General features: G+C 40.5%; 1 protein-coding gene and 1 non-coding gene across 5 annotated transcripts in view; one reads left to right on the forward strand and one right to left on the reverse strand.

Annotated features, from left to right (window-relative positions):
- The window catches only part of SINHCAF (SIN3-HDAC complex associated factor), a 45648-nt gene that overhangs the window by 12852 nt on the left and 8777 nt on the right, over positions 1-24019 (reverse strand). For 2 of the 4 annotated variants that reach the window (XM_025401754.1, XM_025401753.1), the window contains exons 2-4: positions 4722-4869; positions 1928-2027; positions 493-619 (exon numbers count right to left, since the gene is read on the reverse strand). In XM_025401754.1, coding sequence (XP_025257539.1) covers positions 493-619; positions 1928-2027; positions 4722-4849 — 355 coding nt within the window. In that variant the 5' untranslated portion in view covers positions 4850-4869. Of the gene's footprint in view, positions 1-492; positions 620-1927; positions 2028-4721; positions 4870-11608; positions 11751-24019 lie in introns of all 4 variants that reach the window. The other 2 variants (XM_025401755.1, XM_025401756.1) reach the window with 2 other exon arrangements.
- On the forward strand, positions 10333-10431 carry LOC112635725. The gene has a single exon (XR_003122055.1). It is a non-coding gene; the product is annotated as a small nucleolar RNA U13 (small nucleolar RNA).

A 24019-nucleotide genomic window follows, 5' to 3' on the forward strand; every position in this document is an offset into this window, starting at 1 on the left:
TCTTATTCTATCAACACAACACACTGCCCCTTAAACCTGAAAGCAAGCCCTGAGGTTGGCTGTATTTCAAAATGTGAGTTATGATTTCTAAAGTTACTTTCCAGAAAACCTGAGCTTTGGTCTCAGATTCTCCCCTAATTATTTACGTACCTTCTTGCACATCTGCAGGACTCGATTTCCTTATGGATAAAAATCAAGTAAACGAGCTAGAAATGCACCTCCTAGAAAATTAAGATGTCAGTAAAGACATCAGAGTGGTCTCAGTACAATCTGAAGTGGTTAGCTAGTAGAAATACTCTCAAGACATCAACATCAGAAAGAGTGCTAAGATTTCACAGAAATAAGGTAACATCTCTACCAAGTCAATATTGCCTTCCAGTGCTCTTTATGAAAAGCAATAAAGGAAAAAATGATCCACACATGCCATACACCACCCCCAGCCAAAAATAACAAAACAATTATTAAGTACTAATGTTGTAATATCAAACTTACTATGACGTTTAAATTCCTTCTGCAGTTTACTGATCTGGTTGCTTTTTATCCTGTTCCCAGATAGAGTTTTCACTTTCTTTGGTTTCAATGTAGTCTTTAGACTGGGTCCAGCCCTTGCATCTACCACCTGGAAGAAAATACTGAATATTTAATAATATTTTTAAAATGATACTAGTGTATCCCTTTGGTTCAGATCCGTGCCTATTTGAGAACCACAGTTTTACACTGAAAAGAGGGTGAAACTCCTCCATGTGCACCTTTAATCATCACATGACATAAGGGAATAAATAATATTTATCTAGTGGGGTTTTTTAAGATACTCTTTCCTGTGAAGTGGGCAATGGTGGGAGTCTGTTGGAAAAAAATTTAAATAGATTTGTATATGGGATAATCGTTACTGAATGACCCAACTAGGTTAAGAATCAAACCTAAAAACAACTCCATTTCTACAGGATAATGTTTTGCAGTTTATGAAAAGCTTTCACATACTTTTTATCTTCAATACAAAGCAATAAACGGGGCTATTTTTGTTACTCCAATTTTAGACGGAAGGAAAACAAGGCAAAGAGAAATTATGCATTTTGCCTTATTTTACCAAGTGAGTAAATGGGTTAAGAGGGGTGGAGAGGGGAAAAGACTGGAATCAAGGTCTTCAGGTCTTTATGCTTTTTTCACTACACACCTTAATCTCTGAGGTGAGTTATATGACAGCAATAGCATGTTCTCCCACAGTCTAGCCCAGCCATTGATCTCGCCCCATATGGCCCTGTTTCTTAGGTATTCATTCACATTTATTAGTTGCAGATTTCTACCCCATGTAAAAAAGAACGTTGTTACCATCTTCAAAATCATGACCTATTATAATAGCATAACACTGTTATCAAAGGACAATGTAAGGCTAGTGTGAATGATAACTATGTGTTATACCTTCTACATATCATCTCATCCAGTTCTCACAGCTGCTCTGTAACAGAGCTATTATCTTTGCACTTCATAAATAAATGTAACCTGCCCAAAGTCCACAACTAGTAGTGGTAAAGGCAAAATTCAAATTCAAGTCTGATCCTAAAATCTATGTGCTCATTAGTACCAACCTGAGTTCAAAGGATGATGTTATCCAAAGAGATTTAAGAAAAAGGATTCACATCTAATTAACTCTAGGAATTACTGAGTTAAGTCTAAAAATAGGTGAATGCTTGCTGTGAATCTCCAAAAGGGAGATATTGGATACAGTCTTAAGGAAATGCCATACCAGGCTATTCTGTTCTAAAGATGCCAAAATGTTAGGCAATTATATCTGAGCAGCAGCTAGTGTTTTTCTTTATTCTTTTCAGACTTTTCTACCCTAGGGATATATTACTTCCTAAATTAGGGGGAAATTAATATTACTTTAAATATAATAGAGGTATAATTGAAAAAAAGAAAATGGACTAACATGATTCCAGTTTTTTTTTGATCCTGCTGGCAACTTCTTCCATCTTTTCACAAGCAGGACACAGGCATTGCAGATGTCTCCTGAACGAGTCTCATGCAATCTGATAAGAAAACAATCAAACCTTTATCAGTCTCCCTTACCTTAAAGAATTCAAGCAAGCACATTTCCTTTGGGAAAAAAACTGTATCTATATATGGTTTATAGATACAATTTAATCATCCTGGATGATCCCATTCCATTGTTTCTATAGAATATTTCAGAAATAAAATTATCTTCTAGATTCAACAAACCAATTCTACGTACTGCAATTTGGTTATTTTGAAATAAGAAATGCTTTTAAAATTAAATAGGCCAGGCTGGGTGTGGTGGCTCACGCCAGCAATCCCAGCACTTTGAGAGTCTGAGGCGGGTGCATCACTTGAGGTCAGGAGTTCGAGACCAGCCTGGCCAACATGATGAAATCCTGTGTCTCTCCTAAAAATACAAAAATTAGCCTGCTGGCACACACCTGTAGTCCCAGCTACTCAGGAGGTTTAGGCAGGAGAATCGCTTGAACCCAGGAAGCAGAGGTTGCAGTGAGCCAAGATCGCACTACTGCACTCCAGCCTGGGCAACAAGAGTGAGACTCCATCTCAAAAAAAAAAAAAAAATTAAATAATTAAATAGGCTGGTGCGGTGGCTCACACCTGTAATCCCAGCACGTCGGAAGACCAAGGTGGGAAGATCACCTGAGTGCAGGAGTTCGAGACCAGCCTGGGCAACAAAAGGAGACCCCCATCTCTACTTTAAAATAAAAAAAAAAGAAATTTAATTAAAAAATGCTTTTAAAATTAAGGAGTAAAACTCAAGACCTAAAAGAGATTCTGATTATCATGGTTTTAAATAATGCTGTTTAATCAATCTTTCTTGAAATGTGTAGATATATTTCTTTTTTGGTGAGGGCGTGGAGGTGAATAGGATCTCACTCTGTCACCCAGGCTGGAATGCAGTGGTGGGATTATGGCTCACTACAGCCTCAACTTCCCAGGTTCAAGTGATCCTTCCACTTCAGCCTCCCTAGTAGCTGGGACCACAGGCACATGCCACCACGTCTGGCTAATTTTTCTATTTTTTGTAGAGACAGGGTTTCACCATGTTGCCCAGGCTTTGTCTCCAACCCCTGGGCTCAAATGATCTGTCTGCCTTGGCCTCCCAAAGTGCTGGGATTACAGGTGTGAGCCAACGCACCCAGCCTGTGTAGTTATTTCATAAGTATCAAAATGCTACCCTTTGGCAAGTAAAATAATGTGTCATAATATTCTAGTTTCACAGCAAACAAAACCAGAGAAGGATTGTAGTTTTAAAAAATGAAAATGGCCAGATGAGATGGCTTATGTCTGTAATCCCAGCACTTTAGGAGGCCGAGGCAGCCGGGAGTTTGAGACCAGCCTGGGCAACGTCGCAAAATCCTGTCTCTACAAAAAAATAAGAAAAATTAGCAGGGTATGATAGTGCATGCCTGTAGTCCCAGCTACTCAGGAGAATGAGGTGGGAGAATCACCTGAGGCCAGTGAGGTCAAGGCTGCAGTGAGCCATGATAGTGATACTGTACTTCTGCCTGGGTGACAGAGTGAGACTCTGACTCAAACAAACAAACAAACTATTATATTGCTGGTGCACACCTGTAGTCCCAGCTACTCGAGAGGCTCAGACAGGAGGATCACTTGAGCCCAAAAGTTCAAGGCTGTAATGCACAATGATCACACCTGTGAACAGTTACTGCACTCCAACCTAGGCAACACAGGAAGACATTGTCTCTTTAAAAAAGAAAAGAAAGAAATAATGACTTCCCCTGTTAGAAATTACTTTCACCACCTTTTCTTATCGAAACATTTGTTCATCGTTTATTGTTAATCCTGGACTTTGTAATTATTCTGAAGGTTGTCAAAAAGGTCTGTGCCAACCATTCCTTTTTAAATTTTATTTTTATTTTAGTATCTTCATTTCCTCAACCTCCCAGGCTCAGGTGATCCTCTCACTTCAGCCTCCAACGTAGCTAGGACTACAGGCAAGCACCTCCACGTCCAGCAAGTTTTTTTGTTTGTATTTTTTATAGAGATGGGTTTCGCCATGTTACCCAGGTGGTCTCAAGCTCCTGGTTCAAGTGACCGACCTGCCTCAGCCTCCCAAAGTGCTGGGATTACTGGCGTGAGCCACTGCACCCTGTCAAGGGAAATTTTTTTTTTTTTTTTTTTTTTTTTTTGAGATGGAGTCTCGCTCTGTCGCCAGGCATGATCTCGGCTCACTACAACCTCCACCTCCTGGGTTCAAGCGATTCTCCTGCCTCAGCATCCTAAGTAACTAGGACTATAAGTGTGTGCCACCACGCCCAGCTTATTTTTGTATTTTTAGTAGAGGCAGGGTTTCACCATGTTGGCCAGGATGGTCTCGATCTCTTGACCTCATGATCCGCCTGCCTCGGCCTCCCAAAGTGCTCTCAGATTACTGGTGTGAGCCGCTGCACCCAGTCAACAGTAATTTTTTTAAAAGCCTTTTTAAAAATTAACCACAAAAGGAAGTCAACAACAAAAGGGTTTGTCTAGCTACAACTGTAAGGGGCTTCACAATTAATGTGGTAGCTCCTCATAATCTGGAAAAAAGTAGGCTGTCAGCGTTGTTTGATTCATTTAAAAAGCAGGAGACTTAAACAGCCTAAATTAGAATAAGTGATTTCCAATCACCTTGCTTACAAATATTTCTGTATGCTGTGGTATTTTTTCACTCTAAGAATAGTAAAAACATCAGGTGATCTTACCCAAAACAGCTCTGGAAGTCCTTTTCATAGCGTTTACTGTCAGTGAATCGAGAACTGGAGGACTTAGCTCTGCAAATACAGCAGCCCTCTATACTTCGGTACATCTTTGGCTTGTGAAAACCAAACATCTTTTCTTCTGGGCAATAGTCTGTAAAGCCAAGGGAATTGACACATCTTTGTTGAGGGCTGTAACAAGGAACCATTAAAGAGTTCTCTCTGCTCCACCCCACCCCCAACCAACTTGGTATTATATGACCAAGACAGGCAGGCAGCTCAGGGGAAGACCTCCTGGATCTACCTCCATTCTTGGCACTATCATGGCAAATGTATAAAACACAAAGAAAAGTTTAGTTACTTAAGGAGGGCTCTACTACCTCCTACCTCGCCTAACAAACACGCACTCTAAAAATGGGGAACAGGAGCATTTTTTAAAATCAGGTTTTTAAGTAAGAAATGCCACAAACAATCCTGTAAAATAATGAAGCTGTACACAATCAAGGATGTATCCTTAAACTTAAGACACACCTTTTTATTTTGCATCTTTGCATTAACGTGATTCCCCTCTGGGGAAGTTTTGAGCATTTACCATGAACACTATTTGATACTAAGTACACAACTAGCTCACTATGCATAGCCCATACTACTTTGCCTAATGGGAATTCAGAGGGGATTTCTTCTGTGATAAATGGGAAGTTCTAAGCAACAGGGTCAAGCTTGGCCCTGAATTGAAACTGCTGAAAGGAAGATGTAAAATTCACAAAAATCCAAGGTTAGAATAATAATAATAATAATTCCATGTATCATTAATATAAAAAAAGAACGAGCTCATGTTGTCTGACCGCTGATCTGCCCCTTAGTTGTTAGAAGTTTGTGGACCTCTCCTATGAGGCTTTGTGCTGAGAGTAGTAAAAGTGGGAGGCAAATGTCCCAGAGATGCAGAGTGAAATAAATTGCAGTCCTTCTGTTAAAAAAAAAAAAAAATCTCAACATCAAGGAAGGAATGAAGAAAACAGCTCTGGAGCTGGATGCAAATATGTAGCTGGCAGTAAATCTGTACCTTAGGAAAAGTAATTTGGAATATCCAAGTCAAGGGCCAGCTCACCAGAACATCTGGACTAAGAGACGTGATGAAAAGGCAATGAATATAGAAACTAAACTCCAATGGACAAGTCCAGAGGATGTTTGTATGTATGAGGGTCTAACATAAATTATCACACAAAGCAACAATAAAAGAAAAAAAAATTTTTTTTTTTTTTTTTGAGAGAGTCTCGCTCTGTCGCCCAGACTGGAGTGTGGTGGTGCGATCTCGGCTCACTGCAAGCTCTGCCTCCTGAGTTCAAGTGATTCTCCTGCCTCAGCCTCCCCAGCAGCTGGGACTGACTACAGGCGCCCGCCACCACACCCAGCTAACTTTTTGTATTTTTAGTAGAGACAGGGTTTCACCGTGTTAACCAGGATGGTCTCAATCTCCTGACCTCGTAATCCGCCTGCCTCGGCCTCCCTAAGTGCTGGGATTACAGGAGTGAGCCACCGTGCCTGGCCAAGAAAATTATTAATACCACTTTCGTGTCCATAGTTTTAGGAGTTATAACCACAGAACAGTATCTTTTTAAAGTTGTTTTAGACATAAACTTAGATGACTAAACCTAAAGCTTCAGTACAGTCATGTGTTGATTAACAATGGGGATACATTCTGAGAAATGCATCATTGGGCATCCTGGTGCAAACATCAGCATCCTCACACAAACCAAGATGGCAATAGCCCACAATACCCCTAGGCTATATGGGATAGCCTACTGTTCCTAGGCAATAAACTTATACAGCATGTGACTGTACTGAATGCTGTAGGCAACTGTAATACAATGGTAAGAATCTGTGCATCTAAATACAGAAAACGTACAAAAAAATATGGTATTATAATCTTTTGGGACCAACATCATATATGCAGTCTATGGTTGACCAAAAAGTCCTTGTGTGACATATGGCTGTATTTGTCTTTGGATTATCTCATCTGATCCCATTCCATTCCAATTCTGGTTAGTATAATATAGCAAGTTTTAATGAAAATGATTCAGAAGTAACCAAATATCCAGGCTTTTTATATGTCTTTTTTTGGTATTGAGGGGTTTTGAAATATAGACAAAAGTTTTACAACTTTTAAAAGAAAGTATTTTTAAAACTTTTATTAGCAAATAATTAGCTTAAAAATTGAAGCTTCCCTTTCAAACAGGCTATTGTTAATATAACTATTCCTCTGCAGTGTTTTTGTTGGTGAGAGAGGCAGGCCAAAGAGTGACATGGGGGCAAGGCAGAAGGCCTTGATGCATTTCAATAATTAAGTCTAAACAGTGACCTCTAAGAATTGTTCAAAAGAAACATTTTTAGTTGATAATAATTTTAGTTAAATGCTTGGGAATCTGATGCTTTGAGAGGAAGAAAAATGAGAAAGTACTCTCTACACAGTCGTAAGAAAAGGTCTAGAGAGGCCTGCTTAAATGAGGCAGATTTTTTTTTCTCAATCCAACAACAAACCCATATGATAACTGAAAAGAAAATCCTGAAGAAAATGGTTGCACGTTGCTTTGGAAAAAACAATGTCAAATGACAGAAGATTGCAGAAACAAGAAAGCAGAGTAGCAGTTATTGTTTTAATATGTATATTCCTGTTTTAAGGCACAATGTAATACGAACCTCGTCGTCACACCACTGTGCTCTTCTCCAAACTCACCCAACAGCTTGCATTACCATCAAGAAGGTCAGAGAACAGTTTCTCTAATACTCTACAACTTCGTCCATAACTCTTGGAAACTTCAGTCTCCCTTCTCAGCAAGGACAAATGAAGCAGAGCAAAAAAGGCCAGTTCATTCCATTAATACACAGACCAAATCCTATTATGACAGATAGATTCCTATCTCTACCCTCACGATCTCTTTCCCTTCTCCCAAATAAACAAGTCCTCAAAGCTATCAGCATTCAGCTCATCTCTAGGATATGAACTACCTTCACTGAGGTTGGATTTGACCAAGACGCCATAGTTTGTGCCAGTTACCACACTGGCAAGCTGTTAAGGATGTTAGGATTATAGGTGAATACTGAGGCTTTCTTTTTAATCAGCAGCCATTGTGAATTAAGTGTTCCTCTTCAATGATTTTTTTCTGCTGGTGGGGACCTCCACAAAACTTACCCACCACCCCCTAGCAAGACATTCCAGTCATCAGCTGAGGAATATTCTTCTTAGACATGGGGGAGAATAGGCTGATGTCTTAGGATTCATAATCCATTTTTATATAGCTCCGTGACCTTACTTTTGTCCTGACTGACCTTACTTTTGTCCTTACTTTTGATCTGAGAGGGATCTAAATCCTAGGGCTTACCCTCTCCTAGGCAATGCTCAGTGAGAAATGCAATGAGGTGGCAGACACCTGTCCTTATGCAACACACAAGGAGCATGTGAACCTTTTAATGGATGACAACTTAATACATCTATTAAGCCTTTTCTGAGCTTATCCTCACACTTAAGAGGCACCTGGGAATCTGCAGTAAATACACAGGGGTTTCATTTTGGGCTTTGTTTACAGCAACCAAGTTAAGCAGTGTTTGGTGTTTAACCATTTTGAGATTTGGGGATCCCTGAGATTAACTGATAGTATTTTCAAAAATCTACAAACCCAGGAAATTTTTACAAAAACACTACTTAATCTCTAGAGAAAAACCAAGGACACAAAATGGTCTCTGAAACCAAGTTACTCTATATATTTAACAAAGTAGTGGGTGGGCATGGCATAAGTTGATTTTAAACTGGACATTTGTTTTTTCAAGCAACCTGGTGGTTCTTTAGAATACTGCTTTCCTAGTACCACATTTGTGCAATATTAAATGATTCCTCCAGTACAATCTATCTTGTTTGTTCAAATGATACCATCAGCTCTGAAACTATCTGTGAATTTTGCCTCTATTCTCATAGGCATCATATCACTCGGCACTATGTTTTAAAGGAAGAAAGGTAATACTATCTGCTTTCTAACTGATTAATAGTTACAGCTGAGAACAGACCCATACAATCTCACCCTTAAACGTGTGTCTGGAGAAAGAAGAGGAAAATTAAGCTGTGAGATTAAAGCCAAAAATCAAGAAAAACTTAAAATACTGATTATGAACTGTTATTTGTCTTCTAAAATTAAATAGTGGTATGGTTGCAAAACTCTGAGTATACTAAAAGCCACTGAATTGTACACATTACAAGAGTGAATCTTATGGTATATAAATGAGTGAATTTTATGGTACATGAATGATCTCAGTAAGCCTGTTTTTGAGACATTTAAAAATAAAAATAACTGAGGAATTCACTCATCTTTATCATCTTTGTAAGCTCAGCATCTAAGATTCCAGTCTCATAGTAGGTGTGTCAACCCAAATGAGAGACCCAAGATGGGAATCTCAATCAAACAAGGTTTATTAGGCCGAGCTTGAGGATGTGCACCCAGAGAGCACAAGTTCCAATAGCTTATAACCTGTGTTTCAAAGCCAGATTACATGAGGCATGGTATTCATACATTTTTTTAAACAGGGGGATACCTGCAGTACAGTGAAGCAACAATTACATTCTTGTCGATTTGATTGGTATTCAGTGATGTTACACATAAGGTAAAGTAAGTATGTGGCTGAGTGGGTAGGAGAGAAAGGTTAATAATTGCGTAGGCATCTCAAGGTCTGGCGGAAGGATGATTGATTCCATCCTGCCTTTGTTCTATATCTGACACACAAGTTTACAACCAGTACCTGTTAGTAAAATATTTAACAAACTCCAGTTACAAATGCACAAAGGGTCAGCCTCAGTAAATAGGCCATGGTTTTATTACCCATATGTCCAAACTGCAGCCATCTTGTCTCACTTTTCTCTTTTCTTCTGACACTATCATCATCATCTATCTGTCTATCTACAATATGTTTTCTTAAGGTCCTTGAAATAGAAAAAAAAAACATTTCAAGATGTTTTTCAAGATTTGAGGGGTTACAGTTAAAACATGCCCATTTATGGGAGGTTCTAACAATGATCTAACTGACATAGCTGCCTTTGCACATATACATTCTTCAGCCAGAACAAATATTTAGAAGAGGCTGTGTCAATCCACTTTTCCTTATATTTCCATTTTCCCCCTTTTGATCAAAATTTCTCTTTAGAGAACACAAATGATCATACTTTATGTCCTTCTGTCTTCCCAGGAAGTCACGTCCCACGTTGGAGGGAAAGAGGTGAGATGAGGTTGATGTAGGCCTGAGGCAGACACTCCAGGGGTATGTAGTGGAATCTGCTGCTCCGCTTACAGGATAATTCTATCTACATTGTGCTACCAAAATGGGGGGGAGGGTGTTAATTTTTTTTTTTTAATTAAGACAGGGTTTCACTACATTGCCCAGGCTGGTCCCAAACTCCTAGCCTCAAGCAGTCTTTCCACCTTGGCCTCCCAAGTGCTAGTGTGTGGACCACTGCAACTGGCCTATAATTCTGGTTTTAGCAATAGACTTACGTAGGTTGATTATAAATACCATGAGTAATTTAACTGATAGTAAGAGAAATAGGATAGACACTACGATTATATCAAGGTTTGAGATCCTTCTGTCATTTATAAGTGTGATGATTGGACATTCACACATGTGTGAGATGCACCGCCCTCAACCCTGTTATGACATTGGTACTTTACCCATGAAAAAGGGTTTGAATTGCAGACTGGAAGAAATAGGAAGCCAATTAAACAGATCATTGAGAAGATCAGTAGTTTGTGCCCCTTGTAACCATTTAGCTTGCTTGAAAATTCTTTCTATGCAAGTCTCTACTTCACCTGAGGTGTTGATGTAAGTGCAGCAGGCAGTGTGAGCTACTGCACAGACTCCTTGTCCCAGCTACTCGACAGGCTAAGTAAGGTAGGAGGATCACCTGAGCCCAGGGAGGTCAAGGCTGTAGTAAGCCATGATCACACCACCACACTCCAGCCTAGGCGCCAGAGCGAGACCCTCCCTCAAAAAAAAAAAAAAAAAAAAAAAAAAGCTCCTTTCAATTTGCCAGCTATTTTGCCAGTTATTTACACTATGTGCCCATCCTTGGGTTGGTGGGTGTGGCCCAATGCCACCTACCAAAATGTATCTATTAACTATTCATTCATGGGTAAGTTGTTTAAAACATGAGTGAGCCATGGATTGGTTTTACTGCAGGTCTTACAAAAGCCTGCATAAGCATGATACATAACAAACAAGACGTGCTGGCACAATTTGCTTTTGCTTTTTCTCCTTTGGACATTCAGTTGCCAGTTATGACAGTAACGGTGGGAAGCCAGGAATGTGCAGGGACAGCGGCCTGGAAAAGATGAGGAATTAAGTTTGTGTTCCAGATAAGTTAGAGAATTTGTCCCTGATTGGCTTCCTGATAGACAGGCCTGGGGGCGGTGGGAAGGGGTGAGACTTAGGGGATATAATTAAGCACAGAATGAAAATATGGCCTGGCTTTAGAAGCTGAATTTGAATTTGGAAAGGGACACTTGGAGAGAACTGGCGCAAGTATATGGTAACATTTGGAGTGTCAGAAAAATCAATCACAGGTGCAACAAGTAGTATGTAATGATATTGAATGGCCCTAGGAAGCTGGTGACAAATCCAGCAATCTGAGAGACTGCCTCTATCTGCCACACTTTGGAAAAGTTTAGCTCATTAACTATTTTTCCATCACCAGCAGAGACCCTGAAAAGTCAAGTGTATATATATATTGGTGGCCATCATGTGTATGGAAACATTAACCAGGTTATATATCCTATAATCTGAGTCAAAGCAGACAAGGCCAATAGTCCCCAAAGTAAATATAATACTCTTAAGAATGTTTAGACAGGAGATCATACAGGCCTGCTCTGAAGTCTTGAGTCAATTAGCTGTCCACTCAGATGTTGTCAACTTCTCGTCCTGGTTTCAGGGTTGAAGCTGTTTGGTGAATCAGAGACAGGGATCTTTGGTGGGAGTCATGGTCCATTCAGGAAGTTGTGCCTTTTTAAGGTGAGAGATATGGATCCGTGAGTCTACACCCTTTAACTCTGCTGTGCATGGATTACTCAATGGTACCTGGCAAGGGCCCCTCCACCAAGGCTGGAGGGAGTCCTTTATGAGATGTCTTTTCCAACAGACAAAACTTCCAGGTTGGAGGTCACGACCAGAATCTTCATCTCCCAGGAGTACACTGTGGGACGTGTCTTGCACTAAGGTCTGCCTTTTCATGAGTTGGTGAATGAGTCCCTTAAAATAGTGCAAGATGTCCCCATTCAGTAAATTTGGATCAGTCATCTTGATTCCCACGTGCCTGGGTCTTCCAGTTACAATTTCATGAGAAGAGAGCTGATAAAGGGATGGATCAAAGGTTGAACAATACCAAGGGAAGTGCCTTCGGCCAGCAGAGGCGAAAAGCCTCCATAAATTTAGCCAATTTTTTCTATTATTCCATTGGTCCATTGCACCAGTCCAGGGACTTAGCCAATTGTGTTATTATTCCATTGCTCCATTCTACCAATCCAGAGGACTAAGGGTAGTAGGCACAATCAAAATACTGAAATATAGGCCAATTTTTTTTTTTTTTTTTTTTTTGAGATCAAGTCTCGCTCTGTCACCTAGGGTGGAGTGCAGTGGTGCGATCTTGGCTTACTGCAACCTCCGCCTGCCGGGTTCAAGTGATTCTCCTGCCTCAGCCTCCTGAGTGGCTGGGACTACAGGCATGCGCCACGATGACCGGCTAATTTTTGTATTGTTAGGGGAGACAGGATTTCATCATGTTAGCCAGGCTGGTCTTAAACTCCTGGCCTCAGGTGATCCGCCCACCTCAGCTTCACAAAGTGCTGGGATTACAGACGTGAGCCACTGCGCCCAGCCCCAAATTTTACAAATACTCAATGACCTGGGCAGTAAAATAAGTTCCCCTACTGCTGTGAAGTTCAAAAGGGGACTCCCCACAATGGGGTAATCCTTTCTAATAAGATTTTACCCACTACCATTGACCATCAGCAGGATGGGCAATTGCATTACCCAATGCAAAGACATGCATGTCATTACCAATGCATGTTTATATGCTTAAGATGGTGGCAGCTGGATAAAATCAAGCTGCCACATCTCAAAAGGTCTAGGTAGAAAAAGAAAATGACCCTGAGCCCCATAAAAGGGTTTTCCAGGATTGTGTTTTGGGTAGATGGTACTGTGAATCAATCTTCTGTGCCATGATGACAGTTTCCAATAATATTGTTTATAATAGGATATCATTTTATCTGAATTCCAATGGGTCAAGCTGTAAATGTGTTCCATGAAGGGCATCTGACACCCCACTAGGATGATGGGTTTATCATTAGGTCCATACCATAGTTCAGTTTGGGGGAAAAAGTACCCCCACTTTCATTTCCAGGTAGATCTTTCTTCAGTGGAAGCTAAGTCTTGGATTTCCTTTAGCGTAGACTTAACTGTTTAAGTCTCACAGTCATTCCAAGGATCGGACTGGTGTCTCAAACACAGCTCTCTTAGCTACTGCATCAGCAAATTGACTACCTTGATTCTATGTTGTGTCTAATTCAGAGCGGCCTGGAACCTTTATAATTGCCAAAAGCGAGCTCCAAGACTAGTCCATTTTTTATGGGTTGCCCTGAGAAGGTTAAATACCCTCTCTCTTTCCATAGCATTCCCAAGTTATGAGCACCACTGGATGCATAGGGGCGTAATTTTTGCCACTTTATTCTTCGCTAGTTGACGAGTTTGAGTCACGGCAATCAGTTCAGCCAGTTGGGCTGACTTAGCCTGAAGAAGACCAGCTTCAATGACCATGGCACATCCTGCTTTAAACTTACTACCTTCTCCCCTCAAGTAAGATACATCTGTAAACCATTCTGTCTAGGCATTATCTAGTGGTGATTCTTGTAGGTCTGTCCTTGGGGTAAAAAGTTGGGTATGTCATCAGGATGAAGTCATGAGAGATCTTGTCAGAAGACTGGCCAGGCCTTGTGCAGTGGCTCATGCCTATAATCCTAGCACTTTGTGGTCTGCTAAATTCATATTTGGGAAAAGTAAGTGGGGCACTGTATATCCCTGTGACATCACATTTAAAGTATCCCGTCATTCTCTCCAGGTAAAGGCAAACAAATAGTAACTACCTGGATGTATAGGGATGCTTAAAAAGGCACTACAGAGATCCACAAGTACCACTGAAGGTGGGCAGATTGCTTGAGCCCATGAGTTCGAGACCAGCCTGGGCAACATGGTAAACCTTGTCTCTACAAAAAATACAAAAATCAGCCAGGTGCAATGGTGCACACCTGTAGTCCTAGCTACTGGGGAGACTGAGGCAGGCAGATTAACTGAGCCCAGGAGGTCGAGGCAGCAGTGAGCTGTGATCATGCCACTGCACTCCAGCCTGGGTGACAAAGCAAGATCCCTGTCTAAAAAAAAGAGAGAGAGAGAGAGGCCAGGTTAGAATTATTGCAACAAGAGACAGTAACATTAGAGGATAGCAAAATTAAGACCTAATAGGAAGTCACTCTATTGAAAGATAAGTGTTAAGTTATGATGAGAATTCAGAAGTAGCTCAACTGAATGTGGAATGAAGGCAGTAAGGGAGGGGACCCCAAGACTGTCTCTCCAACAATTTTATAGAGAAGGGCTGTAGCTGATATTGCCCTTACACAAGGGGGCAGCCCTCGAGTCACTGGATCTAACTGATGACTATAATAGCCTATAGGTCTTTGCTGGTCACCATGTTTGAGTCAACATACCAAATGTGTTTCCCCATCTTCATGAAGAGAAAGAAAGTTCATAGTTTGGGTGTCTTATTGCTGGAGCATTTATTAATCTTTTTAAAAAAAAAAAAAAAAAAAACAGACTCCTGCTCTGTCACTCAGGCTGGAAGGCAGTCAGCTCACTGCAACCTCTGCCTCCTTCAAGCGATTCTCCTGCCTCAGCCTCCCACGTAACTGGGACTATGGACGTTTTGCCACCATATCTAGCTAATTTTTGTATTTTTAGTAAAGACACGGTTTCACCATGTTGCCCGGGCTGGTCTTGAACGCCTGGCCACAACTATTTGCCTGCCTCGGCCTCCCAAAGTGCTGGGATTACAGGCATCAACCACCGCACCTGGCCTACTAATCTTTCTTTAATTTGTTGCACAGCTGGTTGTCCCTCACGAGTCCACATGATGGGACCAGGCCGGTCATTCTTTAAACAGATATAAAAGGGTTGAGTCGCACAATAAAAATTTAGTATCCAGCTTCTACAATAGCAAGCCAACTCCAAGAACCCTCTAAGCTATTTTTTAGTAGTAAGCATCAAAAAAGCTAAGATTCCTTTGATTCTATCAGGATTGATGCTCAATCCTTTGGCTGACATGACATGTCCCACATGTCTGACTTGAGAAAGACAAAATTAAAGTTTACTCTTAGACACCTTGTGCCCTGTAATGGCCAATTGTTGAAGTAAGTACAAGTTTTCTTCTTCAGAGGAAGAAAGTGTGTCAGAGCAAAGGAGGAGGTCATGCACACACTGGATGAGGGATGAGGATCCCCTGAGAGAAGTCCGAGTCTGCTAAATTCGTATTTCAGTATTTGGGAAAAGTAAGAGGCACTGTATATCGCTGTGACATCACAGTCCAAGTATCCCGTCATTCTCTCCAGGTAAAGGCAAACAAATACTGACTACCTGGATGTATAGGGATGCTTTAAAAAGGCACTACAGAGACCCACAACTGAAAAATATTGTCAGGGACAGGCACAGTGGCTCACACCTATAATCCCAGCACTTTGGGAGGCTGAAGCGGGTGGATCACTTGAGGTCAGGAGTTCGAGACCAGCCTGGCCAACATCATGAAACCCCGTCTCTACTAAAAATACAAAAATAAGCCGGGTGTGGTGGTGCACGCCTTTAATCCTAGCTACTTGGCAGGCTGAGGCAGGAGAATCGCTTGATTCCGGGAGGTGGAGGCTGCAGTGAGCTGAGATTGTGCCACTGTACTCCAGCCTAGGGGACAGAGTGAGATTCCGTCTCAAAAAAAAAAAAAAGAACACTATCGTCATTGATGTTTGGTATGGCAGACAGAAGTATGAAGGTTAAGAAGCACTGGATATCTAGGTATTATAATACCGTCTACAGCCCTTAAGTTCTGTACAAATCTCCATCCCCTTCCCATTTGGTTCTCTGACAAGGAAAATGGGGGTGTTGCAGGGACTGGTGCAGGGAATAATAAAACTTCTCTCAAGATAATCTCATGATTGGGGCAACTCCACCTAAGGCTTCTTGCCATAGTGGCTATTATTTTATGTTAAGCAACGGATTCATAGTGTTAATCTCAACCTTTATTGGAGCAGCTGAGAGTATCTTTCCTATGTCTGTGTTAGACTGGGACCACAGCTGGTAAGACATAGTTTCAAGTAAACGCTCAGCTTCTGGCATTAGTAGAAAAGTTGAAGTTTAAAAGGAGCCTTATGGTTTCCTTCCCTTTATTATATTTCTTTTTGTTTTCCCATTTTCCCAATCACATGAGGGTGTCTTTACACCACTAACATCAATTTGTGATTTTTTTTTTTGAGACATAGTCTCACTCTGTTGCCCAGGCTGGAGTGCAGTGGTGTGATCTTGGTTCACCGCAACCTCCGCCTCCCAGGTTCAAGCAATTCACCTGCCTAAGCCTCCCAAGTAGCTGGGATTACAGGCATGCACCACCACGCTCGGCTACTTTTGTATTTTTTTTAGTAGAGACGGGGTTTCTCCATGTTGGTCAGGCTGGTCTCAAACTCCCGACCTCAGGTGATCCGCCCAACTCAGCCTCCCAAAGTGCTGGGATTACAGGTGTGAGCCACCGCACCCGGCCAACTTGTGATATATTATGAGAGCATTATTTGGTTTGCTTTCCCTAATCCCATGGTTCGAGTTCCAGAAACATTTCCCACTTTGAGGAAAAAGAGATGAGCATTATAGATGTTGTGGAAATTTCAATCCAGAAGGTTAAACAGGCACTTCTGGGCATATCTGGAAAACACGGGATTGGCTGAGGGTATCATATTCATAGCCCTTGGGAGGAAGCCAAACCCAATGAACCAGTAAAGCAAAGGTGTGAATTTAAACCCAGAGATAGGTTTATTAGGTATACCCACCATGTTAACTTTTTCATTCCTCTGAGAAATGAGGTTTTCAAGTAAGGTGGAATTTATAACTGATACAGCAGCTCCGGTGCCGATTATTGTGTTATTTTTTCCCCAAAGAGTGAGTTAAAGCAGCATAATGGGAGAAATGAAAACCCCCTATTTCCTCAGAGGATTCCTAGTTTTCCAGTTTATCATCCTGTTGTTTCCATTTCAGTATCTTGCAATTCCTTTTAAAATGCCCTACTTTCTTGTAGTAGTGACAGACAAGGGGAGAAGAGCTCTTAGGACCAATAGACTTAATTTTCTTCTTCTTGGCCTGGGAGTTTTAAGAGGTTAACTGTTGCCATTGTTAAGTATACAGCCTTTTGATTTTCCTTTTTTATGACTGTACAGGACAACTGGTCAGCTAAGTTGACCTGTCATTAGTTCTGGCCATCACCTAGTCAGTCATGTGACATTTGACAATAGTGGGTAGTGCATCATCCAAATTGTTTGGGATATCTTAATTTAATAATGTGTCTTTTTATTGTTTTCCAAGTTGTCCACTGACATCTGCAATATTGTTTTCATATTTTATCAAAGTAGGTAAAAAAAAAAAAATCTACAACAGGCCCATCCGGATTCTGGCAGCATTGCTGGATTTTAATCCAATCTATGATCTTTTTTTTTTTTTTTTTTTCCTGAGACACAGTCTCACTCTGTCGCCCAGGCTGGAGTGCAGTGGTACAATCTCAGCTCACTGCAACCTCTGCCTCTGAGGTTCAAGCAATTCTCCTGCCTCAGTCTCCTGAGTAGCTAGGATTACAGGCATGTGCCATCACGACTGGCTAATTTTTGTACTTTTAGTAGAGATGGGGTTTCACCAGTTGACCAGGCTGGTCTCGAACCCCTGACCTCATGATCCACCCACCTCGGCCTCCCAAAGTGCCCGGCCATAATCTATGATCTTTTGAAAAAAACAAGGGAATGGCATTTAACAGAGAAGCTGCTCATACCCACGCATCTTTGAGCCATCTTCTCAAAGTTGGGGAGCTGGCTGCAGCAGAGGTCATACTGGATTTTCAGGAACAAGATCTGTTAGGGGATCCAACCACACTGTGCTTTTTCTACCTATTCCTTAGCTTAAGCAGCTGAAACCAGCATGTAGACAAGCCGATAAATGTCGGAATGACCTGGGTCATAGATTTTAATTGTGAGTTCAAATTCTTTGGTAAAGCAAATCCGATCTTCATAAGGGTCAGGAAGTTCCTTAACTATGGCCCATAATTTGGCCTTCGACTAGGATTGATAAAGAATCAGGACTCCAGGCAGGCTGGGCACACACACTGCTGGTACTGGAAGTGAACCACTGGGACCAAGCACGAGCAAGCCAGTGAGTAGCTCCCGCAGCCCCCTGGACCCAGGGCCATGCATGGCAGCTGCCAAGGTGGCTTTAACCAAGAGAGCAGATCCAACTGAGCTTATAACAACATTTTTGAAGTATGCAAGCACTGAGAAAAATGGTGAATTTTTCATGTCTCCCAATGACTTTATCACTCCATACTTGAACATTTTTGGAGAAAGCCAGCCTAATCCAAAGATGGTGGAACTTTTAAGTGGAGTGGTGGGTCAGACCGAAGATGGGAGGAATGTTGTCCCAGTGTTGGTGATGCTACGTTTGATAACTTGATGAAGGTGGCATCCACCAGATATTTCCACTGTAATGACTAATATCTTTTCAACAGTGTGTGGCCTTTTAATTGGTCCTGGGTGCCCCTGATACTTTGTTTATGGTAGCCTTTCAGCTGTTTGACAACACTGGCAAAGGAGAAGTAACTTTTGATCAGAAAGAGGATTGTACCAGCAGTCTACAGGTCTCATCCCAGTCACTGTTTCCTGGTCCCAATGGTAACAACTGACATTTATCACCATCAACTGGTTTTGCCTGTTTTTAAACTTAATTGGAACTATACAGAATGTACCCTTTCAGTCTGGCTTCTTTTGTTCAACATTTCTGAGATTAATCCATGCTGTATTTTTAATTTTTCTTCACTGTATAGAATTCCATTGTGTGACGGCATATCCATTCTAGGGTCAATAGACATTTTGAGACATTTTCAGTTTTGGCTACCACAAATAATGTGTTTTCAACATTGTTTTATGTATTTTTTGGGTGTGTGTGTGTGTCTCTGTGTGTGTGTATGTGTGTGTGTGTGTCAGTATTTCTAGGAACAGAACTGCTGAGTCATAGAAAATGTGTAAATTTGCCTTCAGTAGATCTTGCTAAACTGTTTCCCAAAATGATGGTACCAGTTAACACTCATACCATCATTGTATGATGGCTCCATATATTTCAGATCGTTGCCAACACTTGGTATCAGCCATTTTTATTTCAGTGACATCTCACTGTGTGGTTCTGATGAGTATCTCCCTGATTCCAAATGGGTCCTAGACCTTTCTTTCATATTTATTGGCCATTTAGGTATCCTCTTCAGTCATGTGCCTATTTTCTGGATACAAGACCTTTGGTGGTTATATGTTTCACAGATGTCTTTACTCTGTGCACTGTTACTCATTTAACTGAGTCTTGAGGAACTTCAGTTCCTAATTTTAATGTAGTACAAATTATCAGCATTTTCTTTTGTAGCTAGCTCTTTTTGCATCCTGATTAAGAAACCTTTGCTTTCCTCCAGGTCCGGAAAATAATCTCTTTTATTATCTTCCAGAAGTTTGTTTTCCTTTCAAATTTAGATTTTAATTGTTCTAGAATTTGTGATATTTTTACATGGTATTAAAGGTAAGGGTCGAAGATTCTTCCCTGGCCCTCTTCCCCACGGATATGTAGATCACCCAGCACCACCATTTAATGAAAAAGATCACTCTTTTTTCTTTTTTTTTTTTTTGAGATGGAGTTTTGATCTTACTGCCCAGGCTGGAGTACAATGGCACGATCTCGGCTTACTGCAACCTCCACCTCCCAGGTTCAGGCGATTCTCCTGCCTCAGCCTCCCAAGAAGCTGGTGTTACAGGCACCGCCACCATGCTCAGCTAATTTTTTGTATTTTTAGTGGAGACGGGGTTTCACCATATTGGCCAGGCTGGTCTCGAACTCCTGATCTCAGGTGATCCACCCGCCTCGGCCTCCCAAAGTGCTGGGATTACAGATGTGAACCACCAAACCCAGCCAAGATCACTCTTTTCTTTATTGCACTCCAGTGGTACTGCTGTCAAAAATCCAATATGGGGCTGTATCTGAATGTTCTATTCTTTTTATATAATTGTATATTATCCACTAATAATATACTATCTTAATTACTACAGCTTTGTAAGTCATACCTGATAAGTCTTTCAACTTTATTCTTTAAGATTATCTTCGCTATTCTTGGCCCTATTCATTATCAAAACAATTTTAGAATAAGTTGTTAATTTCCACAAACATCCTGCTGGGATTCTGAATGCTATTGCATTGAATATGTGTAATATCTGTGTGTATATGTATAATTAAATGGTTTTTTGTTTGGTTTTGTTTTCTTTTGAGACAGAGTTTCGCTCTTGTTGCCCAGGATGGAGTGCAACGGCACGATCTCGGCTCACTGCAACCTCCACCTCCTGGGTTCAAGCGATTCTCCTGCCTCAGCCTCCCAAGTAGCTAGGATTACATGGGCCATCATCTCACCCGGCTAATTTTCTGTATTTTTAGTAGAGATGGGGTTTCACCATAATGACCAGGCTAAGCTGGTCTCGAACTCCAGATCTCAGATGATCCACCCTCCTCAGTGTCCCAAAGTGCTGCGATTACAGGCGTAAGCCACCACGCCCAGCCAATTAAATGTTTTAATCCCTTAAAAAAAGAGAAAGAGAATTAGGAATCCCCCACCTGTCATAGGCTGTTCCCAGAATGATGCAACCACAGGAAGCATTCCTGTAGAGTTCCTGTCCCTCACTTCTGCACAAGAGGTTGCTGCCAGGGTAGGTAGAAGGACAACAAGAGCAGGGGCCTTTGGAGCCATGTTCCCTGTCACAGTCTGTTTAACAAGTGACAGACAAGGAGAAAGAGATGGGAGAAGAAGAAAAATTAGATCCAGCCTGGGGAGTTAGAAAGATGTAGAGCGAAGGTGTAGGAGGTGAAGGAGGCACCAAAGAGTAAAGAAGGTACTTCTGAAGATTGTTTTTTAATAAGAGAGTATATCTGAGAGCTATCTGTTACCACCTCTAAGTTGTTTATTAGCATTCTGTAAGGAAAAAAGATCATCCTACCCACTTTTACTACTTTCAAGATACCACTGGAAGTAGCTTCCCCATTCTGGTTGCTTAATTTTTGCACTAGCACCTTCCATCCTGGTCTGCATGTATGCCAATTTTGGCATATCAAAGGATCTGCATTTAGGCCACTGTGATGTAGAGTCATTCTGAAGTTGTCGTAGTCCATTTGTTTAAGTGATTACACAATGAGGCACCCTAAGTACTGTATATTAACCCAGCTGGGGTTTCTAAAGGTGGAATCAGATGTTCTGCAGTTGCAGGGGATTTAGTCGATTTAGAGGCTTTGTTCTCCATAATTTTTAATACCTTCTCATTAGATTGACTAAGTCAGGAGGTGTTCTGAATCTGAATGTGCTGCTTGCAAACACAAAGCTTGAGGATGCGCACCCAGGAAGCATGCGTTCCAGTAGGTTATTATCTGTGCTCTGAAGTAGACTGCATGAGGCACGGTCTTTATACATTATTTTAAAAGGAAAATATGTGCAGTATGGTGAAGCAATAGTTGAGAATTTGGTTCATATTCAGTGATGTTATGCCTAAAGTAAAGTAAATATGTGGTTGAGTGGGTAGGAGAGAAAAGTTAATAATTGTGTAGGCACCTTAGGGTCTGGTGGAAGGATGATTGATTCCATCCTGCCTTTGTTCTGTATCTGACAAACAAGTTTACAACCAGTATCTGTCAGTAAAATATTTAACAAACTCCAGTTACAAACCCAAGGGGTCAGCTTTAGTTTGTAGGCGGTGGTTTAATCATGCATATGTCCAAACTGTAGCCATCTTGGGCCAGTTTTCTTTTCTTCTGACACTATCTATCATCATCTATCTGTCTGTCTACAGTATGCTGTCTGAAGTTTCTTCAAATAGGACAAACATTTTGAGAAGTTTCTCAGGATTTGAAAGGTTACAGTTAAAACATGCCTACTTATGGGAGTTTGTAATGCTTATCTCTGACATAGCTGCCTTTGCATGTACACACATTTCTGGGCCAGAAAGAAATTTAGAGGACTGTGTTGATCAGTTTTTTCTTTTATTTGTTTTCACAGGTGTAATAAATGTGTTGCTTAAATTTTAAATTGTCATTTGTATAGCACTTTACGTTTTATAAAGCACTTTCACTGGCATTCTTTCTTTGACTACTATTAGCCAAAAACCCAAAAATTGTTTTAATACTGTAACAGTTAAAAACAATCAACCATGGCCGGGCATGGTGGCTCAAGCCTGTAATCCCAGCACTTTGGGAGGCCAAGCTGGGTGGATCACCTGAGGTCAGGAGTTTGAAACCAGCCTGACCAACATGATGAAACCCCATCTCTACGAAAAATAAAAAAATCTGCCAGGCGTAGTAGTGGCAGGCGCCTGTAATCCCGGCTACTCAGGAGGCTGAGGCAGGAGAATTGCTTGAACCCAGGAGGCGGAGTTTGCAGCGAGCTGAGATTGCACCACTGCACTCCAGCCTCGGGGACAAGAGCGAAAATCCACGTCAAAAAAAAAAAAAAAAAACCCTGCTATAATTATAGTTCTGACCAAATTAATTGAATATCCCAAAGTTAAAAAGATTAAAGGTAATAGCTAAGTGAGCAAAAGCAATTAAGAAAGATAACTAATTACATGGACAAAATGTATATAAACAAAAAAATAAAGTTTTAAAACACGACAATCAATTCTAAACATCTGTTCTGGTTGATTTGTGGGGTTTCCTTCTACTTTAAAGCTGTGGGTTTCATATAAATTTAATGATCAACTTAATGAATCTAACCTTGGTGCTGATGAGTCAAGAAAAGGATGAGATAACCACGATATATCAAAGATACAAAAGGGACAATTCTAATCTCATCTAATGAAATTGGGAAGCCAAAGATCAGGAATAATGTCTAATTAAACACATAAGTTTACTGAATATAATAATATACATAAGAAAGAAAAAGAGTTTCACAGCAATAGCTTACATTAAAGATGCTATTTACGAAAAGTTTTCTGATAAATAAGATTAAAGATTAACTCTTATAAATCTCAACAATACCAAATACTTGTTCATTTTAAGCTCCAACCAGGAAACAAAATGAAAAATACTGAAATGCAAATTTTAGAGCTTTAGTAACCTTTTTAATATGGAATCAGGAGACAGTGAAAAGGCCATGAATTTAATTCAACTATTTTCTTGTCTTTTTAAATCTTATAAGGGTGTTAACTCACATTTAAGGATATGGAGAGGGTTCTTATCATGATGAATTTAACATCTGTTAAACTCTCCTTAGTTGGTATGCATGCTCTGAAGGACACCATTAGTTACTCTAATATAACTTCCACTTCCACTCTCTAGATTCCTTCTTTTGGCTTTTTTATATATTTAGAAGTAAAGGGTTATTTTTATATTCAAAAGTACCTTTCGAAACTCAATCATACCACTGGGTGGACTAGATGGAAGAAAATTGAGAGCAATAGTCAAATGTGGTAAATCAACAGTTAACTTCACAACTTGTCCAAGTCATCTTGGGAACTGAAATTCTGATATGCACAAATTAGGGGAACAACCTCCCAAATGAAACTATCCTTAAGTTTCCAATAAACCAAAATCCTAGCTTCTAATTATCATTTTTTCTTTCTAAAAATCAACTGGCCTAAGTCTTTAAAAAAAAAACACACAAGGTAGTTGAGGTGACTTAAATGTCAATGAATTTTCAGACTGGTTAAATTATGCTTGAAACACCACAGAATGCTGTTTCAACCTTTAAAGCAAGTTGAACAATAGTAATACAGTATAATCTCACAGGATGTTTTTAAAATGAGACTGTGAGTACACAAACTTCTTTTAAAATTGGTTTTTAAAAATAGTAAGTAGTGGTTGCCTCTGAGGAGTGCAAGCATAAAAGAAGCTTACTTTCACTTTACTACCTCCTGCTTTTTTTTTTT

This window comes from Theropithecus gelada, chromosome 11, assembly GCF_003255815.1.
Source record: "Theropithecus gelada isolate Dixy chromosome 11, Tgel_1.0, whole genome shotgun sequence".
In the NCBI taxonomy this organism is placed as follows: domain Eukaryota; kingdom Metazoa; phylum Chordata; class Mammalia; order Primates; family Cercopithecidae; genus Theropithecus; species Theropithecus gelada.